At 37.5% G+C, this 21,532-nt stretch overlaps 1 protein-coding gene across 1 annotated transcript; it reads left to right on the forward strand.

The window, feature by feature from the left end:
* Positions 1 to 295: 295 nt before the first annotated feature.
* Positions 296 to 14,445, forward strand: LOC138382893 (zinc finger protein 737-like). Its single transcript, XM_069467507.1, has 3 exons — positions 296 to 407; positions 915 to 1,017; positions 13,224 to 14,445. Exons 1-3 carry the CDS (start codon positions 296 to 298, stop codon positions 14,443 to 14,445), a joined length of 1,437 nt encoding a protein of 478 aa, XP_069323608.1.
* The last annotated feature ends 7,087 nt before the right edge of the window (positions 14,446 to 21,532 follow it).

Below are 21,532 nucleotides of genomic sequence, written 5' to 3' on the forward strand. Positions count from 1 at the left end.
CTCAAAAATGTTCATAGCTGTTTGGGTGGCCTTATTTTATGCTGCATTATCTAAAAAATATAATATCTGCACTGTTTTTGTGGCTGTTATACTATCCTCTTTGCACAGACTTACAGAATACGTTAGGAAATACTTTTTTGTTAAAATTATCTTATGGGATAATCCAGTCACTCATATAAGTCCGAACCAGTTTTCTTTACTCTCTCATTTCACCAGGAGTGAAATTATCTCTGCCCATGGCTCCTTGGTAAGTATGTGTTGTTTTCTTTTTTTTTTCCAGAAACTGTTGACATTCATGGATGTGGCTATAGAATTCTCTCTGGAGGAGTGGGAATGCCTGGACCCTGCTCAGCAGAATTTGTACAGGGACGTGATGTTAGAGAACTACACAAACCTGGTCTCCCTAGGTGAGGATAACTTCAACACACCATTCCCATTCCACACTAATAATTTCACATTTTTTGTAAATTATTTTCTGGGAGTTTCTGCTTTGCATGAATGAGTTTCTGATCCTTGTTTCCAAGAAAAACTTAGGGATTTTTGATATAGAAAAGAAAATATTCAAAGTGTTTTATCTTGACATTAATCTTAAATCTTTTTGAGCTGCAAATCTGTATCTTTCACTCTACATTAGTAGTAATAGCAGAAATGTAGTGGCATAAAATATTTTTGCCCATACCTTGAAATGCAATTTCCACCACCAATTTTTGATTCAGTAGTACTGGGTAGAGGAGGTAAGAACCCAAAAATATTAAATGCTTTCTAAGTATTCTAAAGTTTCCATCAGGAAAGAGTATGTGGGGATTATTTTTCTAGAGTTTTCTATGTATTCTCTTTTCTCTACTGAGCACAGTAGTAGATTGGTAACTGGAGAATCCCAGGAAGAGTCATGTGAATTTTTTCTAATAAAATAGGTCTTGCTGTCTCTAAACCAGACCTGATCACCTGTCTGGAGCAAAGACATGAACCTTGGAAGGCGAAGAAATACATTGCAGTACGCAAATACCCAGTTAGGTGGGAGTGAATGAAGCAGATGGCACAGGGGACAGAGGTCCATAATTTAAGGAGGAAGCCAGACCTCAAAATGGGGTTTGGGAAGCTGTGGTTCAATGAAAATGATATCTAAGAAGCCTAGGTTTCTTTCCCTTGGTCTCACATGGGGGCATGTCTTGTCTTTGTTTTTTAATTCTCTAAGCACTAATTCCCCGTCAGTGATCTTCCTTGAAGGTTACAGTGAGAACCAAAGTTCTGTTCATGGCTTACAAGGGACAGCAGGATCCGAGTCCTGTTCTATTGCCTTTCAGGACATGGTAATATCTGTGTATTTTGGAGGAAGCCCCTGTGAAATGGTTTTTTCATTTTCCTTTTGCATCACATCTGAAACGTGTGAGTGAAGTTGTGATATTAGTACTTGGTTCAGGTATCCCAGGCACACACAAACAGATGTGGTATGTTTTCTGCTTTATGGTTTTCTACCCTATGGAGGTTTTAAATGTAATTTTACAGGAAATTCATACTCAGTAATTTATCAGAGCTCTCTAAATAAAGGAAATCGAACGTTATTTTACTTCACAATTCTGTTTTTGTATCAACTATGATAAATAATTTAAACTCTATATGGCCAGATTCCTCAAGTTTAATATAGCTTAAGGTATCTTTTTTCTACATTTCTTAAATATAGTATGTCTTTCGGAAGCTTAGAACATTGCTGAGCATGTATTAAGCTCCCACTTGTTACTTTATTTTTTAATAACTGTCATTTTATAGTTTTTCTCTTAGTTTGAAGTTTACTCAACTGTCTCATTCATACACACACACACATACACATGTGTAGATGTGTAACTTTTTTTACACATAAAACTTATACATAATTATTGTATACAATATAATTATTTGACATTTGTATATATTGTGAAATGATTGATAAAATAAAGTTAATGAATATACCTATCACCTCACAATCACCTATTTTTTTCTATTGAGAACACTTAAGGTCTTCTACTCTCTTGGCAAATTTTAGGATACAAGTTATTATTAGTCATGCTCTCCTGGTCTTATACATTAAGTCTCCAAAATATATTCCTCAGGTAACTAAAAGTTTGCGCCCTTTGAACATCTATTTTCCTCTCCATAGGCCCTGGAAACCACATTTGTATTCTCTACCTCAAACTTTTTAGCTTCCCTATATAAGTGAGATAATGCAGTATTTGTCTTTGTGTGCCTGGCTTATTTCAGTTAGCATAATGTCCTTCAGGACCATCTGTGTTGATGAAATGGCTGAATAATATTTTTTGTGGCTAAATAATATTCAGTAGAATATATATATATATATATATATAGTGTATATATACCATATTTTCTTTATCCGTTCAGAATTTTATGAACAGCTTGTTTTCATGTCTTGTCAATTGTGAAGAATATTGCAAAGAACATAGGGGTATAGATATTTCTTAAAGATAATTGATTTTTTTTTTTTTTTGTAAGAGTCTCACTCTGTTGCCTGGTCTAGAGTGCTGTGGCATCAGCTTAGCTCACAGCAACCTCAAACTCCTGGCTCAAATGATCCTCCTGCCTCAGCCTCCCCAGTAGTTGGGACTACAGGCACATACAACCATGTCCGGCTAATTTTTTCTATTTTTCGTTGCCCAGCTAATTTTTTCTATTTGTAGTAGAGATGGGGTCTTACTCTTGCTCTGGCTGGTCTCAAACTGCTGAGCTCAAGCGATCCTCTCGCGTTAGCCTCCGAGAGCGCTACGATTATAGACATGAGCAACCTCACCCAGTCAAAGACACTGATTTTATTTCCTTTGGTTGTATACACAGAAGTGGGATTGCTGGATTGTATGGCAATTCTAATTTTTCATTTTCAATAGCACCTCCATACAGGTTTTTGTAATGACTCTGCGAATTTATAACTCAGCAACAGTATAAAGTCTTTCTTTTTCTTCATATGCTTGTGAAAATTTGTTATCTACTCTTTGATATTAGCCATGCTAACATGTATGAAGCGGTATTTTAACATAATTGTGATTTTTAAGTCCCTAATGATTAATGATGTTGAGCATCTTTTCATATACTTATGGCCATATTTGTCTTTGTTGGGAAAAGATCTTTTCAGTCTTTCTCCTATTTTTCAATTGGGTTGTTATCATTATTACTGTTTTTGTCTCTTATCAGACATATGGTTTGCAACCGTTTTCTCCCATCCTTTATGTTTTCTTGTTTCCTTGTCTTCTTTGCTGTACAAAAGCTTTCTTAGTTTAGTGCAGTCCAACTTATATATATTTACTATTGTTGTCACGTGTGTGATGTTGTATCCAAAAAATTGATTGCCAAGGTAATTATCAAGGAGGTTTTCCATATGTTTCTTTTATGATTTTTAAAGATTTGTGCTTTATACAAGTCTATATTTTGAATTAATTTTTGGGTATGGTATACAAGAAATGGTGTAATCATATTTTTTTTGTTGTGAGTATCCAGGTTTTCTAGCACCAAGTATTGAAGTATTGGTGAGACTATAGTTTCTGCACTGTGTGCTCTGGGTGTCCCTTTCAAAGATGAGTTGACTTTGCATGCATGGATTTTTTTCTGGGCTCTCTGTTTTGTTCCATGGTTTTTTGTTTTTTTTTTTTTTTTTTGTGATTTTTTTATGCATGTTCTAGTCTGTTTCTATTACTATAGTTTTGAAATTAGTTTGAAATCAGAAAGTATGAGGCCTCCAGCTTTGTTCTTCTTCCTCAGTATTATGTTGGCTACTGAAAATCTATTGCAGTTCCATAAAAATTTTAGGATTGTGTTTTTTATTACTGTGAAAAAATGCCATTGAAATTTTGATAGGGAGTCCATTGAATCTTTAGATGACATTGCATAATATGGCCATTTAACAGTATTTATTCTGCTAGTATATAAACCTGTGAAATCTTTACATTTATTTGTGTCTTCAATTTCTTTCATCATCAACTTATATTTTTCAGTGTAAATCGCTTTCACCTTTTTAATTAAATGTATTACTAAAATGTTTATTATTTTGATGCTACTATAAAAGATTATTTTCTTTTTTATTGGAAAGTTTGTTGTTACTGTATGAAAACACAAGTGCCATTTGCATGTTAATTTAATATTCTGCTCATTTACTCAGTGCATTTTTTAGTTTAAAGAGGTTTTTTTTGTACTATTTAGGGTTGTCAGTATATAAGATTGTGTCATCTATAAATAGTGAGTTTTCTTTTCTTTTTTATTTTACGGCTTTAAAAAATTGTTTCCCAATATTTTTGCGTAATACTTCCAATGTTATGATAGAATAGAAAGAGTGAAAGTGTGTACAATACAGCCTTGCATTTGTGTCTGTGCATTTGAAGGAGCAAATGTGTCATCCAATTTTCATAAACCAATTTCAGCAGGTAAAGCTCTTTCCTTTTTGGGTCCACAGCCTGATGGGTTATCCTCTGGACTTGCAAAGAATAGGGGTTCTAGCTGTCTTACAAGGCTGCTTCTAGGTCAGCTTTGATGCTTCCCTTTAGTCGGTCTGTTACTAGGGGCTTGGACAGTCTTCAATTCTGTCTTGTTTTGCCAGACTGGATTGCCCTCGGGACTTTGATCTGTTGGGCGGGAAGTTGCAGTTGGGTCTGCATATGGTGGGGAGGGTGTCAAGTATATGTATGAGTGTGGCTCCCACTGACTATGTGAGAGGTTTTCCCCAGGGCACGGTGTTGGTCCGTAGGTGTGCAGCACTGGCCATGGACTGTGGCTGAGAGAACTGGAACTGAGGCACAGCTGCTTCAGAGACCACAGTGAGTGCCAAGGTCTGTAGGCCTGCCTCCATGGACACAAATGGACATTCCCTGCAGGCTTCTGGAGAGGGAGGATCATCCCTAGGCCATGGCTGGGAGGAGCTGAAGTTGCTTGTAGAGTCACTTCAGAATTCTCAGTGGTACCACGTGGAGTGAGCCATTTCTTGATCTGTATCCCAGACCAGGGGTTCTCAAGTTTACCACCTGAATGAGGGCCTGCCTTCTCAAAATGACCCTCTGTGGTCTTGCGCTTTAGTATTATTTTACAACGTCCTTCCTGGATCTCAAAGCTTTTATAAAAGCCCTTAGATTTTGAGATGAGGGTCTCTTAATATCACGCAGGGTGGTCTCAAACTGCTGGACTAAAGTGATCCTATTTCCTCAGCCTCTGAGTAGCTGGAATTACATGTTCGAGCTACTGTGCCTGGCTTTCACAAAGACACTTTTGTCCATGGATGGCTGCCAAATTTTAGTTGCTGTGGGGAGACAGAAAAGTAAGAGACTTCCTATTCCACCATGTTGTTAATGTCATGCTCTCTATACAGTCTGACTTTCTATTTTGTTCCAAATCAAATTTTACGTCTAAACATTTCTTGTTTTGCAATGATATATTATGGTATTACTTTTTTAAGTTATGTCCTTTGACATAAGTTTATTGTGTATTTTGTTTTGCCTACACATTATAATTTTGGTTGAAATTGCAGCTTCCTATATACACTTTATCAATGTTTGGTTTAAATAAAATATAAATCAGCCATATCTCTATAAAAAATTACATATTTTACCTCTATATTTATATATTTGGGAACCCTGATTTTATAATGTGTGTGTGTGTATGATAGCTTTATATATAAAATAAATCTGAAAATGTAAGTGCCTTTATAAGAGATATGGGATCTAGGATCCCAAATATAAAATTATTTTTTATGTATGTAAATCATAGGTTTCCAGTGAATGAACCCTTGTATTACTATTTAGTGTCCTTCTTTGTCTCTTGACAGTTTTGGCTTAAAGTAGTATGTTTTATGAAATAGGACAGCTTTTGACTCAAAATGTATTTTGCCTAATATGATTGTGACTCTCCTGCTCTCATTTGCTTGACCATTGCATGGAGTGTGTTTTTCCATCCTGCCACTTTCAGTCTATTTTTTCCCATTAGATCTAAAGTGAGTCTCTTATAAAGAGAACGTAGTTGGATCTTGATTTTTGAATTTCCTTAAATCCCTTTACTCAATTTTTTTCTTTTGATTGGGAATTTTAGTCTATAAATATTTAAATAATTGTTTGAATGGGAAGGGCTTACTATTGCCATTTTATGAATTGTTTTCTTTGATTCTTGCAGGCATTTTTGTCCTTCTTTTCCTCATTTTCTGTCCTTTGTGTCTCATTGATTTTTGTAGTGACTTGCTTTGATCCTTTCTTTTTTAAAAATGTATCTCCATAGGTATTTTATTGTGGTTACCATCGGATTACATAAAAGCTCTTATAGTTACACCAATGAAAACTTGTAAGTAATAACTCTTTTTACTTGAATACAAAAATTCTTCTTCATTACATCTGCCTTAAAATTTATGTTATGGATGTCTCTAATTGTATCTTCTTATACTGTATATCCATTAACAGATGTTTCCTTCTTTCATTCTTTTTCTTTTTTTTTTTCTTTATTTTTTGAGACAGAGTCTCACTCTGTTGCCCGGGCTAGAGTGCCATGGTGTCAACCTACCTCACAGCAACCTCAAACTCCTGGGCTCAAGCAATCCTTCTGCCTCAGCGTCCCAAGCATCTAGGACTACAGGCATGAGCGACCATACCCGGCTAATTTTCTTCTATATATATTTTTAGCTGTCCAGATCATTTCTTTCTATTTTTAGTAGAGACCGGGTCTGGCTCTTGCTCAGGCTAGTCTCGACATTCTGACCTTGAGCGATCCTCCCGCCTCAGCCTCCCAGAGTGCTAGCATTACAGGCGTGAGCCACTGCACCCAGCTTAACAGATGTTTCTGATCATTTTTGTGCTTTTATCTTATAATCTTTAAAGCATGATTAAAAGCATTTTCTGCACCATTATTCTAATACTGCACAACTTTATTTAGATGTACTTGCATCTCTTTCCCAGACAGGGTTTCTTTTATTTCAGAATATTAAGGGGATACAAATATTTTGGTTACATGAATCACTTTTGTAATGCTTGAGTCATGACTATAGGTGTACCCATCACCCAAATATTGTTCATTGTACCGATCAGGCAGGTTTTTGTTTCTCTCCTTCTTCCCCCTGCCCCCTGCTTGATTTCCACCAAGTTTTACTTTCCTCTGTGCACGTGTGCGTTCATCAGTTAGTTCCAATTTAAGAATGAGTACATGTGGTGTTTTTCCAATCTTGAGATACTTCTCTTAGGATAATTGTTCCAAGTTACATGTAAATTATTGCAAAAGGCATTAATTGATCTTTTTGTGGTTTAGTAGTACTCCATGGTGTAAATATACCACATTTTATTAATGCAATCAAAAATTGATGGGCAGTTGGGTTAATTGCACATCTTTGCTGTTGTGAATTGTGCTGAAATAAATATTTGAGAGCAGGTATCTTTTTGATAGCAAGACTTGTTTTCCTCTGGGTCGATACCTAGTAGTGGGATTGGTGGATCAAATGGTAGGTCTTCTTTCAGTTCTTTGAGAAATCTCCGTATGGTTTTCCATAGAGGTCGTCCTAATTTGCAATCCCACCAACAGTGTGTAAGGATTCCTTAATCTCTGCCTTCGTGCCATCACCCCTGCTCTCATGTGCAATGTCTCTGCATGGATTCTGAGCAGCTCCCCCATGAGCCCAGAGTTCTGCAGTGGATGGGGCAGACTCCTCACAGTTCAAGCTGCCTACAATGTTTATTCCTCTTCTAAAAAGCAGTGCTAGTTCAATTCTGCTGTCTTCTCCTCTTCCCAGTAGTGTGCATTGTACTGGGATCCCTGGCTTAAGCTCTGAGTTGGTGGTGCTTATAAGAGTCGGCTACACCTTGTAGGATTGAGTCATTAGGTGCTCTAGTGGGCTATATGGTCATTCTCCCTGTCAGTGGTTGATGCTTGCAGGAAACAGCCAAGTGCACAGGGGTTCTTTTGTGCCTGGAATAGGCTTCAGCCCCTTAGGAGAAGCATTTGACTGTCCCAGACAGTGGGAGGGGCCTGCAGTCCCCAGGGGATTGCTTCCTCTCCAGCACAACAGAGGACAGTGGGAGAGTAAGGCTTGGTGGGGTTAGGTTGAGCACGCCTGGGAGGCTTTGCAAAGTCTTGGCAGGGTTCAAAGTCCTATCCCAGGGCCCTGGGAAAAGCCACTGGGAGAGGGGTAAAAAGATCTATCAAAACTAAAAAGACTGCTTATGGGAGAGGGGCTGTCTGTAGTTCACTAACTGGCTCTTGGAGTGAGCTCCGCCCCTCTCTCATTACCCCTGCCCTGAGGAGCTCCCTCCAGTGTCTGTTTGAAAATGGACACAGAAACATGCTGCCCTCAGCCACAGTGGGACCACAGGCTGGGAACTTTGACAGTTGACTGCATGACTTTCCTGTGGGGGTAAGGGCATTTCACCAGATTTCTGTGGCTCAAACCTCCACTGTACCCTCGCATCATTTCTTCGCATGTGGGCTCCCTTGCCTACCAAGTTAGTCTCTCAAATCTCTCCATTGTGGTGCCCCCTGGGAATTCACTCAAGTCGTGGGGGCACAGGATCCAGCCCGTGTGTCTTCTTCACTGGCTTTTCTCTGCACAGAGTACCACAGGCAGGGGACTCCCAGACTGGGCACCCCTGGGGCCACCACAGGTCCCCAGAGGAAAAAGTGTGGAGAACACTGTAGGTGATGAAAGGTGGCTGCCCTCCCAGCTGCAGTGGGTGGGGCAGGGAGGAAGAAAGCCAGGAAGAGAGCCAGGACCCTGGCTCCTCCAGTCACCCTCCTTGGAAGGCAGCCTGCAGGAAACGTCCAAGTTCCAGAGCCACTGCTGTTCTCCACACGATTCAGTGGGTGCAGCAGTGCCCATGCGCATAAACGTGGGGAAGCTCACATACAACTCAGTAGCCCACTGATTACCAAAGGTGTGTAGGAAGGAGAAACGCAGTGCTCCCTTATTCCTTCACCGCGCTCTGAGCCTCTTTGGGTTTGATTCTCACCAGTTTCTTCTTGTCTTTTTCTTTTTTCGTTTTCGTGTTCTGCTTCACAGTTTCCCCCTGTGAAGTACGCAGCAGGCTCCGGCACCTCCTCCAAACTACACATGAGCTGTGCCCATTCCTCCCTTTTCCTTACCTAAAACACTTTCTTCCCTCTGGGGTGCTCCAGCAAGTGATGGCTCTAGTAGGCCCTCTGACCCTCTCCCCTCTTCATTAATTATTTTTGTATAGTTTCGTGCTGTTTTCTAGCATCATTTCATTTTCAATGAAAGGGGCTTCCTTTGGCACTTCTTGTAGGGCAGACTCTCTCAGCATCTGGTTATGTTGATAAATCTTTTTTTTTTTTCTTCTTTGAGGAAGATAGTTTTGCTAGATACAGTATTTTCTGCTGTGCAGTTTTGTTCTTTAGGCACCGTGACTATATAACCCAATTTCTTTCTGCAGGGCAAATTTTCTGATGATAAATCCACTGGTTCTCTCATAAAAGCAAGCTTATAGATGACACATCACTCTTCTCTTGCAGCTTTTCAGATTCTCTTTTCTGTGACTTTCAAAGCTCTGCTTATAATGTCTTGGTATGGCTGTTTTTGTTTATCCTTGTTAACGTGTGTTGAGCTTCTTTCTTGATTTTTTTTTTTTTTTTTTTATGTCCTTGGTGACTCGGAGAAAATCAAGGAGGATATCCATATAATGCAGAACAAACTTTAGGTATAATAAAGACTTGTATAAATCTATTATAGATTTACTATAAAGATATATTATTTGTAGAAATACATACTGTATTACAAAGTGTATGTGATAGATTACATCTGGGGTGAGGCAACAAAACTGTCTTAATGCAGGGGGCTTCAAGGGTCAGAAGGCCTGAGAGCTGGACTCAGTTCTGCTGGTCTTAGTTCCTTGACTTTACTCCAATTAAGTAGCCCTTTTCTACTGCCAGTTTTATTTTATTTTATTTATTTACTTTTTTATTTCAGCTCATTATGGGGTTACAAACGTTCAGGTTATAAATATTGCCCATGTCCCCGCATCCCCCGAGTCTGAGCTTCAAGTGTGTCGATTCCCTAGACAGTGCACGTCGCACTCATCATGTAGGTATGCACCCATTCCCTCTCCCCACCGCCATCCCCCCCAGTCAGAACTTCAAGCCTGTTCATTCCCCAGCAGTGCGCATCACACTCATCAAGTAGGTATACACCCATCCCTTCCCCCCAGCCCCGACCTCTGTCCGATACCCAATTTGTGTTATTCCCAAAAGTGCACTCAGGGAAACCAGTTTGCTGGTGAGTACATGTGCTGCTTATTTTTCCATTCTTGGGATACTTCATAGATACTTAATAGAATGGGTTCCAACTCTCTCCAGGAGAACCAAAGAGATGCCATATCGCCATTATTTCTAATAGCTGAGTAATATTCCATAGTATACATATACCACATTTTGCTAATCCATTCATGAATTGATGGGCATTTGGGTTGTTTCCACATCTTTGCAATTGTGAATTGTGCTGCTATAAACATTCGGGTGCAGGTGTCTTTTTTATAGCATGTCTTTTGTTCTTTTGGGTAGATGCCCAATAATGGGATTGCCAGATCAAATGGTAGGTCTACTTGAATCTGTTTAAGGTATCTCCATATTGCTTTCCACAGAGGTTGCACTAGTTTGCAGTCCCACCAGCAGTGCATGAGTGTTCCTGTCTCTCCGCATCCACACCAACGTGTATTGTTTTGGGACTTTTTGATAAAGGCCATTCTCACAGGAGTTAAGTGATATTTCATTGTGGTTTTGATTTGCATTTCCCTGATGATTAGAGATGTTGAACATTTTGCCAAACTTCAAACTGTACTACAAGGCTGTGATTAGAAAAAATGCTTGATATTGGCACAAGTGCAGGGACACTGACCAGTGGAACAGAACAGAAAATCCAAATATAAAACCATCCTCATATAGCCATCTAATCTTTGACAAAGCAGACAAAAACATCCTCTGGGGAAAATATTCCTTATTTAATAAATGGTGCTGGGAAAACTAGATAGCCACATGTAGAAGACTAAAACAGGACACACAGCTTTCACGTCTCACAAAACTCAAATCACGGTGGATAACAGAGTTAAAACTTAGGTGGGGGCCGGGCGCGGTGGCTCACGCCTGTAATCCTAGCACTCTGGGAGGCCGAGGTGGGCGGATCGTTTGAGCTCAGGAGTTCGAGACCAGCCTGAGCAAGAGCGAGACCCCACCTCTACTAAAAATAGAAAGAAATTATATGGACAGCTAAAAATATATATAGAAAAAATTAGCCGGGCATGGTGGCGCATGTCTGTAGTCCCAGCTACTCGGGAGGCTGAGACAGGAGGATCGCTTGAGCTCAGGAGTTTGAGGTTGCTGTGAGCTAGGCTGATGCCACGGCACTCACTCTAGCCTGGGCAACAGAGTGAGACTCTGTCTCAAAAAAAAAAAAAAAAAAAAAAAAAACTTAGGCGGGAAACTATTACAATTCTAGAAGAAAACGTAGGAAAGACTCTTACAGACATTGGCCTAGGCAAAGAATTTATGAAGAAGGCACCTAAGGCAATCACAGCAACAACAAAAATACATAAATGGGACCTGATCAAGTTAAAAAGCTTCTGCACAGCCAAAGAAACAGTCACGAGAGTAAACAGAGAACCTGCAAAATCGGAAAAAATTTTCGCATACTACACATCAGATAAAGGATTGATAACAAGAATCTATTTAGAACACAGGAAAATGAGTAAGAAAAAATCAAACAACCCTATCAAAAAGTGGGCAAAGGACATGAATAGAAATTTTTCAAAAGAAGATATAAAAATGGCTAACAAACATATGAAAAAATGAGCTTCTTGATTTCTTAGTCCTTTTTCTTACATTTTAGAATTGCTCAGTCATTTGTATTTGTTTTCTTCAGCTCCACAGTTTGTTTTCTTTTTTTTTTTTTTTTGAGACAGAGTCTCACTCTGTTGCCCAGGCTAGAGTGAGTGCCGTGGCGTCAGCCTAGCTCACAGGAACCTCAAACTCCTGAGCTCAAGTGATCCTCCTGTCTCAGCGTCCCGAGTAGCTGGGACTACAGGCATGCACCACCATGCCCAGCTAATTTTTTTTTTTATATATATATTTTTAGCTGTCCATATAATTTCTTTCTATTTTTAGTAGAGATGGGGTCTCGCTCTTGCTCAGGCTGGTCTCGAACTCCTGAGCTCAAACGATCCGCCCACCTCGGCCTCCCAGAGTGCTAGGATTACAGGCGTGAGCCACCGCGCCCGGCCCAGTTTGTTTTCTTTTATACTTTTTGTTGTTGTTTTAATTTTTCTCTATTCCCTGAGTTGCCTGTGTTTCCATTTCACTCATTGTGCACTACTCAGATGGGGCTTTTTAATTTTCTCAGATATTTTACATATCATTATTTCTTTATAGTTCATTTCTGATTATTTATTTTGTTTCTTTTATTGGGCTAGGATATCCTGTTACTTTGTGTATGTTATAATCTTTGGTTGATATCTGTGGATTAAATAAAAATTCATCTGTCACAATCTTTACAAATTGGCTTTGTCCTGGGAGATTCTGATATGAATTGCTTGGGCTACAGATTCTTGGAACCTCCTACATCTATTCTCAGGATGTTTATTCTGTGGAATTGTATGTTTATTTTCCAAGTAAAATGATTTTTCCATGTTTTTTCTTAAAGCCCTGTAATCATTCGCTACACCTATTGTATGCCACTTGTACTGAAGTCTCTCTGCTGCTGTAACAGTCATTTACCTTTGTTTGCAGCAAACCCAGTCTACCTTCCAAAGCACAACACTATTACGTTCAGCATTCTGTATTACGGGAGACACTAACCAGTCTCTGGAAAGGCCCCTAGAAGTCCAAATATATATGTTTGCCACAATTCTCTTTCTCCTTCTGGGGAGAATCCAGGAATTGATTTTTTAAACCCCTATAAACCATGCTATATTAATATTAGGAAGCGCAATGGTAGGTAAATGTAACAAACTTTTCTTCCTCTTCTATGGGGCTTTTGGTATTGTGCTATCCCGGGATGCTGCAAACATTTAATTGGTTTTAAAATCCACACAGAAGCAATTTGGTCAGTATATTTTTTATTAATGTTATGTAGCTGTCACTGTATTAGGGCCTGTGGTACTTTACTATGCTATCTTGATAATGTGCTTGCTATAATTTTATATATTAGATTTGTAATAGATGTTCATCTAAGGCTGAAAAAAAACCAAGTGGGATAATTCGTTATTTTTACTTCTTTCAGCTATGTCTTCTTATTACACCCAAGATCATTTGCCAGGGAAAAGCCTCAAAGATTCATTCCAAAAAATTCTACTGAGAAATTATGAAGGCTCTGGACTTCATAATTTAAGCTTAAGGAAAGACTGGGAAAGTGTGGGTGAGTATAATGAGCAGAAAGAATGTCATAATGGATTTAACCAATTTTCAACAGCTAGCCATTGCAAAGTCATCAAATGTAATAAATGTTTGAAAGTCTTCAGAAAATTATCAAAACGAAATAGACATAAGCTAAGACATACTGTAGAGAAAACATTCAAATGTAAAGAATGTGAAAGGGCCATTAACAAATGTTCACATTTTACTGAATGTAAAAGAATTCATAGTAGAGAGAAACATCACAAATTTATAGAATGTGGCAAAGTCTTCAAATCTTGCTCAAGCCCTTCTAATCATAAGTCAAGTCATGCTGGAGAGAATCTCTACAAATGTGAAGAATGTGGCAAAGCTTTTAAGTGGTTTTCATGCCTTAATATACATAAGAGAATTCATACTGGAGAGAAACCCTACAAATGTGAAGAATGTGGCAAAGCTTTTATCCAGCATTCACACCTGACCACCCATAGAAAAATTCATACTGGAGAGAAACCCTACAAATGTGAAGAATGTGGCAAAGCTTTTATCCAGCGTTCACACCTGACCACACATAAGACAATTCATACTGCAGAGAAACCCTACAAATGTGAAGAATGTGGCAAGGCTTTCATCCAGTGTTCAACCCTGACCACACATAGGAAAATTCATACTGGAGAGAACCCCTACAAATGTGAAGAATGTGGCAAAGCTTTTAAGTGGTTTTCATGCCTTAATATACATAAGAGAATTCATACTGGAGAGAAACCCTACAAATGTGAAGAATGTGGCAAAGCTTTTATCCAGCATTCACACCTGACCACCCATAGGAAAATTCATATTGGAGAGAAACCCTACAAATGTGAAGAATGTGGCAAACCTTTTATCCAACGTTCACACCTGAGCAAACATAAGAGAATTCATACTGGAGAGAAACCCTACATATGTGAAGAATGTGGCAAAGCTTTCATCCAGGTTTCACACCTGACCACACATAAGAGAATTCACACTGGAGAGAAACCGTACAAATGTGAAGAATGTGGCAAAGCTTTTATCCAGGTTTCACACCTGACCACACATAAGAAAATTCATACTGGAGAGAAACCCTACAAATGTGATTGATGTGGCAAAGCCTTTACCCAGTGCTCTTACCTTACTATACGTGACAGAATTCATACCCTAGAAAAATCCTACAAATGTAAACAATGTGGCACATCCTTTAATAACTGTTCACATATTACTTGACAGGAAAGGGGTCATACTGGATAAAAGTGGTATAAATGTAAAGACTGTTGAAACACCTTCCACAAAATAAAAGCCTTAGAGTGCACCATGGTATTGATATAGGGAAAAAATTAGAAGCATAAAGACTGGTGCAATACATTTACTTATATCGCAGATCTTATTTATTGTACACAGAATTCATACTGGAGGGTAAACCCGTAACAGTTTTTTTAAACTGTATTGAACTTCACAGAATTTGGACTGGAGAGAAGCCCTACAAATAAAATAAATGTGGAAAAGTATTTGTTCAAAAAATATGCCTTTGGAAACATCAGCATTAATATGAAAAGATATATTAGAGATACAAGAAATATGAAAAAAATTAATCATAAATTCAGTCTAAATAAGCATCAGAGGATTTAGAGTATAAAGCACCAAGGCACTAACACTTTCAGACGTTAAAGCAGAGAGGTGATTATGAAGAATAATCCAAAGTTAAAATAGATAATTTATTTGTATGTAGGCTTACATAGAGCAGAAGATTGATTTTTGGAGGGTTATAATTACACTCAAATTATGCTATTTTGCATTGAAATGATTTTAGATGGTTTAAAAATTAAACATTGATGTAGTTCAACACTCAAATCACTTCCTACTATGCTTTCATTCCTATTTCTGTGAAAGGATGTGGCCAACTTTTGCTGCATCAGAGCTATGCAAGAACTTTCTAAATTATGTAGATATCATTTTTGTACCCTTGCAAGGAATATAAAGGACACCAAGATGTAATATTCAGTAAGAAAATCTAAGTGGAGAGGCTCTTTGTGATCCAGCCAGAACACTGTTTTAAGTAATCTCTATGGTTGGATTTTTATGTAATATTCTTCTGAGGACATTTTCAACTTTAGCAGTAAATTGTTTTATCAATTGTATATTAAGTAATAGAACAAAGTAGATTTTGAAATGCTGTTACTAAGACTATGTGTGATCTTAATTTGTTTTAATAAAAGAAAATTGTTCTTAATGTGTTACATGTTGTGTATTGAATGAAGTCTTAACCTTCCACGGAGACTTACCTAGTCTACTTTATTCAAAGTCCAGATAACAAATGTAAACAATATAATATTGGGTAACATATTGGAACATAACATTACTAATGAGCTTTTTCGCAGAGCTTTAAGCTTCAGTTACTTTGAAAAATATTGCTTCTATAACTTATATTTTTATTCTTTTTCTTCTTTTTGCAACTATAAAGGACCATTAAAATGGTTATAATGAGATTATAAAGGAGTGTAATGAAAGGCCATACATTGCTGAATAATGAATGACTATTTACAAATTTTAATTGTACATTTTTCTTTGAATGTACAACCTCCCTGGCCTGAAAACTCCATATAGACTCTATAGATAAACTTTAAGTGCAGAATGATGGAGGAAGTAATTGTGTTCATGTGTGTACGTATTTTGAGAAGAAAAGAAAAATATTGGAATAAAACAGGTAATTGAAAGGAATGTTGATAATTTATTACCAAACTAGAAACCTCATGGATTCTGAAAGTAAATATATTTTCTCTGCTTTGAATTTAATTTCTCTAAAATCTTATGGCTCCTTGTTCTGAATCTCCCCATGTAAATCCTCTGTTTTCAAATGCCTGTTGTTCATGCTACATCAAATAAATTATTGTTCCAAAAGTTAAGAAATATTATTCAAGGCCAGGCGCGGTGGCTCATGCCTGTAATCCTAGCACTCTGCGAGGCCGAGGTGGGTGGATCGCCCAAGGTCAGGAGTTCGAGACCAGCCTGAGCAAGAGCAAGACCCCATCTCTACTAAAAATAGAAAGAAATTATCTGGCCAATTAAAATATATATAGAAAAAATTAGCTGGGCATTGTGGTGCATGCCTGTAGTCCCAGCTACTCGGGAGGCTTAGGCACTAGGATTGCTTAGGCCCAGGATTTTGCGGTTGCTGTGACCTAGGCTGACACCACAGCACTCACTCTAGCCAGGGCAACAAAGCGACACTCTGTCTCAAAAAAAAAAAAAATATATTATTCATATGACTCAGGGATTATACAAATAATTTCTATGAAATTTAATTGTGTTCCCAAAATAATATGAAGATGTAATGCCATAGTGAGTATACTAATTTCAATTGTATTAATTAGTAAGTTTTATTTTTTCTTTTCAAATGGTGAAATTTGTTTAAGCCAACTTCTCTTTAGTTGCTGTCTTTTTCACTTTTTGTAATTGACATAATTGAGTTGATAGACTATTAGGCCAATCTAGATAAACACTGAAGAGGCTTCATAAGTCATCAGGTTGTTTTGACATTTATTGGAATGAAAAAACAAGACAGCACTAGGTGTATAAGAGATGTTACATGTTTAGCAGTGAATATTTCTGTTGAAGGGATTTTGTGGCTCCAGGTAAGATATTCAAAACAGCCAGGTGAAGAAATGACATTGATTCTGCATGTGCAGAGAGATCACTTGTTTAGAGGCTGCAAAATTTACTGTCTGAATTTCAAAAGGGGAATTCTGCTTCTTTTCATTTCCTAATTGTGTCCAGTTTCTTTCTGTGTGTCTATGTTCACCCCCAGCTACACATGCACCTCAGTCCTTCTCCTTTGCCAGTTCTATGGCTACAGCTTTCTCACCGTTCTCCCCACCCCAGGTCATTTCACACAGTACTGTATAAGTTCTTATGAGACCTTAGGATTTTTTTTCTTGTGGTCAATTTTTTTTATGTGGAGAGTTTGAGACAATTTATAGGTTATAAATGCAACATTGTGACCATTTAAGTGAGGTAAGGAGGATTCAGCGGCCATGGACAAGGGGGTTAAGTCAATCAGTTAGCATTCTTTGTCTTTGTTTGTAAAAGGAAGATGTTATTAGATCCTAACACAAAATGTGGTAAATATAAAATTATTGTATTAGGTAAAGCATTAATAAGAGTGAGCCATATATTGTGAATGCTATGTAAGGAAAAATAACAGTTCCTAAATATCCTAAGAGAAAGCATTTCTTAGAAATAAATTCTGAATGAAGGATAATGGTAACTGATGAATTTTGAAATTAATTTTTTAATGAAATAATTTAGCAAAACTTATGTTTATAGGGAGAATCTTTTATTTTTCAGTGTGTACGATAAGCACTGGACAGTACTAAAATGACCTGTATGGACTTAAAATTTGGAATAATCTTTATTTCAGATTGATATTGCAATCTTGAGAAATCTTTCACTCTTATATTATTATATCTTCCTTTATTTTAATGGATACAGTTCACAGTGCACTGTTTTCATTCTTAATCACCAAACCATAGTCAACTGTTTCGTCATTGTCTCTAGAAAAATCTCAGAGATCACGGCAGGTTTTGGATTAAAACATCTTCTCAGTGATTTTGGATGCAAACTTGTTTTTCACGTTCACAGTGTGACCAGAGATGGAACGATTAGCACCACCTGAGTCTTATGTGGCTTCCATACCATCACCATCAGCACAAGGAACACCGTGAACCACATGTTTAAAGTGCATTGGCCACTGCCATTTTTTGGTACTAGTTTCTGAACATACTGGTAAATATCAGAGTCCCTATACTTAAGATTAAAAAATGGAATAACAAAAAGATCACAAAAACTACATTTTTTGATGGAGTTTAGCTAAGCTTATGACAAAGGCACAGACGCAATATTTAGAATATTGCCAGTATTCCACAATTTTTCAACATTTATTTTTAAGTTCACAGATAACTATTTATTTATGGAAGACATGATGTTTTCAAGTATATATACATTATTAAATACTTAATTCTAGCCAATTAACTAGTATTGTGCCTCACAGGTTATTTTTGTGGTGACAACACTTAACATCTAGTGTTTTAGCATTTTTTAAATATACATACACATTACGTCATAAATAACTATAGTCACCGTGCTGTAGAGTAGCTCTCTTGAACTTAATCCGCCTAACTGTAATTATGTACCTTTTGACACTTATCTCCCCAAGCTCCCATCCTTCCTACAAACTCCAGCCTCTGGTAGTGTCATTCTACTCTCTACGTTAATGAGATCAACTTGTTTAGATTACACATGTGAATGAGATCGTGAGATACTTCTATTTCTCTGCCTGGCTCACTTCAATTAACATGTTCTCCAGGTTCATCCATTTGATGGAAAATGACAGGATTTTTATGTCTAATATTCCATTATATATGTATACATATTACACACATACACACTTTCTTTATCCATTCATTTGATTAGGGACACTCGGGTGGATTCCATATCTTGGCCATTATAAATCAGACTACAATAAATGTGAGAGTACAGCTGTTTCTTCAGCTATACAATCTTCTATTTTTGGATGTATACTTAATTATGCTATTGCTATATCACATGGTAGTTTAGTTTATTTTAACTCTTGAGAATTCTCCTAGCATTTTTCCATAAGGTTGCATTGATTTACAATCACACCAACAGCTTGCAAGTGTTCCCTTTTCTCCAGATTTTTACCAACACTTATCTTTTCTATTTTAATGATAGTCATTCTAACAGGAATGGGTTGATATGGTGGTTTTGATTTGCCTTTCCCTGATGATTACTGATGGTGAACAATTTTTCTTACATCTGTTGGCCATTTGTATGTCTTATTTTGACTAATGTCTACTTAGATCTGTTGCCTATGTTGAAATAATTACTCAATTTTTGTTGTATAGTTGAGTTTCTCATATATTTTTGATATTAACCCCTTGTCAGATATATAATTTACACATTTTTCCCATTGATAAGTTGTGTAATCATTCTGTTGTTTCTACTTGGTGTTGTATAGAAACGTTTCACTAATCCCATTTGCCTGTTTTTACTTGGTACCTGGAATGTTAAGGTTAAATCCAAAAAATCATTATCTAGATCAATGTCATAAAGCTGTCATGCTAAATTTTCTTGTAGTATTTTCAGAGCTTCAGGTCTTACATTTAAGTCTTTAATGAATTTTGAGTTAGTTTTTTTATCTTCTATGATGTGAGAAACTCATTTCATTTTTCTGTGTCTGGATATGAAGGCTGGCCAACAAAATTTACTGAACAGACTGTTCCTTCCCCATTGTGTTTTCTTGTCACCTTTGTCTAAAATCAGTTAATTGTAAATGCATAAATTTATCTTCGAGTTCCCTGTTCTGCTCCATTATCCTATGAGTCTGATTTTATTCCAGTACCATATTCTTTGGGTTCCTATCGGTTTGTAGTATATTTCAAAACCAAGTACTGTGATGTCTCTAGCTTCTCCCCCACCGCCCGCCACTCCATTGCTTATACTATTCAGGATCTTTGTTGGAATCATATACATTTTTAGCATTTTTATTTCTTTGAAGTATGTCATTGGTATTTTGATTGGGATTGCATTCAATCTGTAGATCATTTTGTGTAATATAAACATTTTGACAATGGTATTCCTGCTAATCCATTACTAGGGATATGTTTCCATTTGTTTGTGTTTTCTTCTATTTCTTACTTAATGTTCTTTAGTTCTCAGAGTAGAGATCTTTCATCTTTGCTGTGAAAATTATTTCTAAGTTATTTTTTCATAGCTATTGTAGATGGGATTGTTTCCTTGATTTCTTTTACTGATAGTTTATTTTAAGTGCATATGAGTGCTTGTGAGTTTCACATGTAGATTTTGTGTCCTGAAAATTTACCAAATTTGTTTATTAGCTCTAACAATTTTTTGGTGAAATCTTTACAGTTTTCTACATATAAGATGATGTGATCTGCAAACAGGGACAATTTACCTCCTTCCTTTCCAATCTAGATGCTTTTTATTTTTTTCTTTAATTGCTCTGTCTTGCACATCCGTTACTGTGTTGACTAGAAGTGGCAAGAGAGAAAATCCTTGACTTGTTCAAGCTCTTAGAGGAAAACCTTAGATCTACTATTGCCCTTTTGTTTGTATGTTAGCTCTGTGTTTGTCATACACGGCTTTCATTGAATTGGGGTGAATTTTTTCTATTTCTAATTTGTTGAGAGATAATATCTTTAGTCAAATCCATTTTTTGCATCTATTGAAATGTTATGGTTGATCCTGGGAACTGTCATCCTGTCAGAATCTGGGGGGATGCATGCATACCTAGAGCAGTCATTGAGGGCATGACATCTCACATTCTGTTGATACGGCTCCCTTAGGATATCCACTGTGAGTGTCTTATGTCCCAGATAATATTGAGGCTAAGGAATTTTCATTTCCTTTGTGTACTAAACTATTCGAAGGATCTAGAAAAGTGACTACACAAATAAAGTACTTTACAAATGCAAAAACAAAAAAAGAGATTTGCTCTGCTTGTGCTTTTGTAAACAGAGAAACATAGACCATTGAGACATGAGGTCTCTGTCTAGTAGAGAGCTTCAGTGAGGGGGAGAAAAAATAATGTAAATGAACAACTACATCATGCCCTGAAGCCTTTCTGCAGAGCCAGGCACTAGGGACCTGCTTGTGATGTCTGAGTCCATTTAGTCACTACAAAATCCCTGTGAAGTTCATGTTTTGATCACCCCACTTTTGAAAGGACAAACTGATGTTCAGAGAGCTGCAGTGGTATCCTAATGACACAGCTAGTATGTGGCAGAGGCACCACTGTACCTTGGAGGGGACAGATGCTCACCTGCTAAACAGCTGCTCCAGGGAATGTGGGATGGTGGCACAGTCCCAGTGGGAGCCCCAGAAGGTGGTGAAAAAGAAAATAGTTCAACCATGGGAGGCTAGGGAGTCCACCAGTGTCTGCTTTGTGTCTCGCTGGAAATTCCACATTCTGGCCTCCTCTAGGTTCAGGGAAGACTGATTTTCACACTAGGGAGGATAAGAAGATGTATATAGTCAGTGACAGCACCACAAACTCCCAGAGGTTTGGAGTCTGGAGCACAAACGAGGAACACCACTTTAGGGACTTGTGTATGTTAAGAACATGGGTTTTCATGGTGAAAATCTTCTAGGCTTT

This window comes from Eulemur rufifrons, chromosome 4 (assembly GCF_041146395.1).
Source record: "Eulemur rufifrons isolate Redbay chromosome 4, OSU_ERuf_1, whole genome shotgun sequence".
Classification (NCBI taxonomy): Eukaryota; Metazoa; Chordata; class Mammalia; order Primates; family Lemuridae; genus Eulemur; species Eulemur rufifrons.

Coding starts and splice junctions, on each gene's coding strand:
- LOC138382893 (XM_069467507.1), top strand. CDS start 296: ATGGATGTGGCTATAGAATTCTCTCTGGAGGAGTGGGAATGCCTGGAC. Junction 408..914: donor CACAAACCTGGTCTCCCTAG/GTGAGGATAACT, acceptor CTAATAAAATAG/GTCTTGCTGTCTCTAAACCA. Junction 1,018..13,223: donor CGCAAATACCCAGTTAGGTG/GGAGTGAATGAA, acceptor TTCAGCTATGTC/TTCTTATTACACCCAAGATC.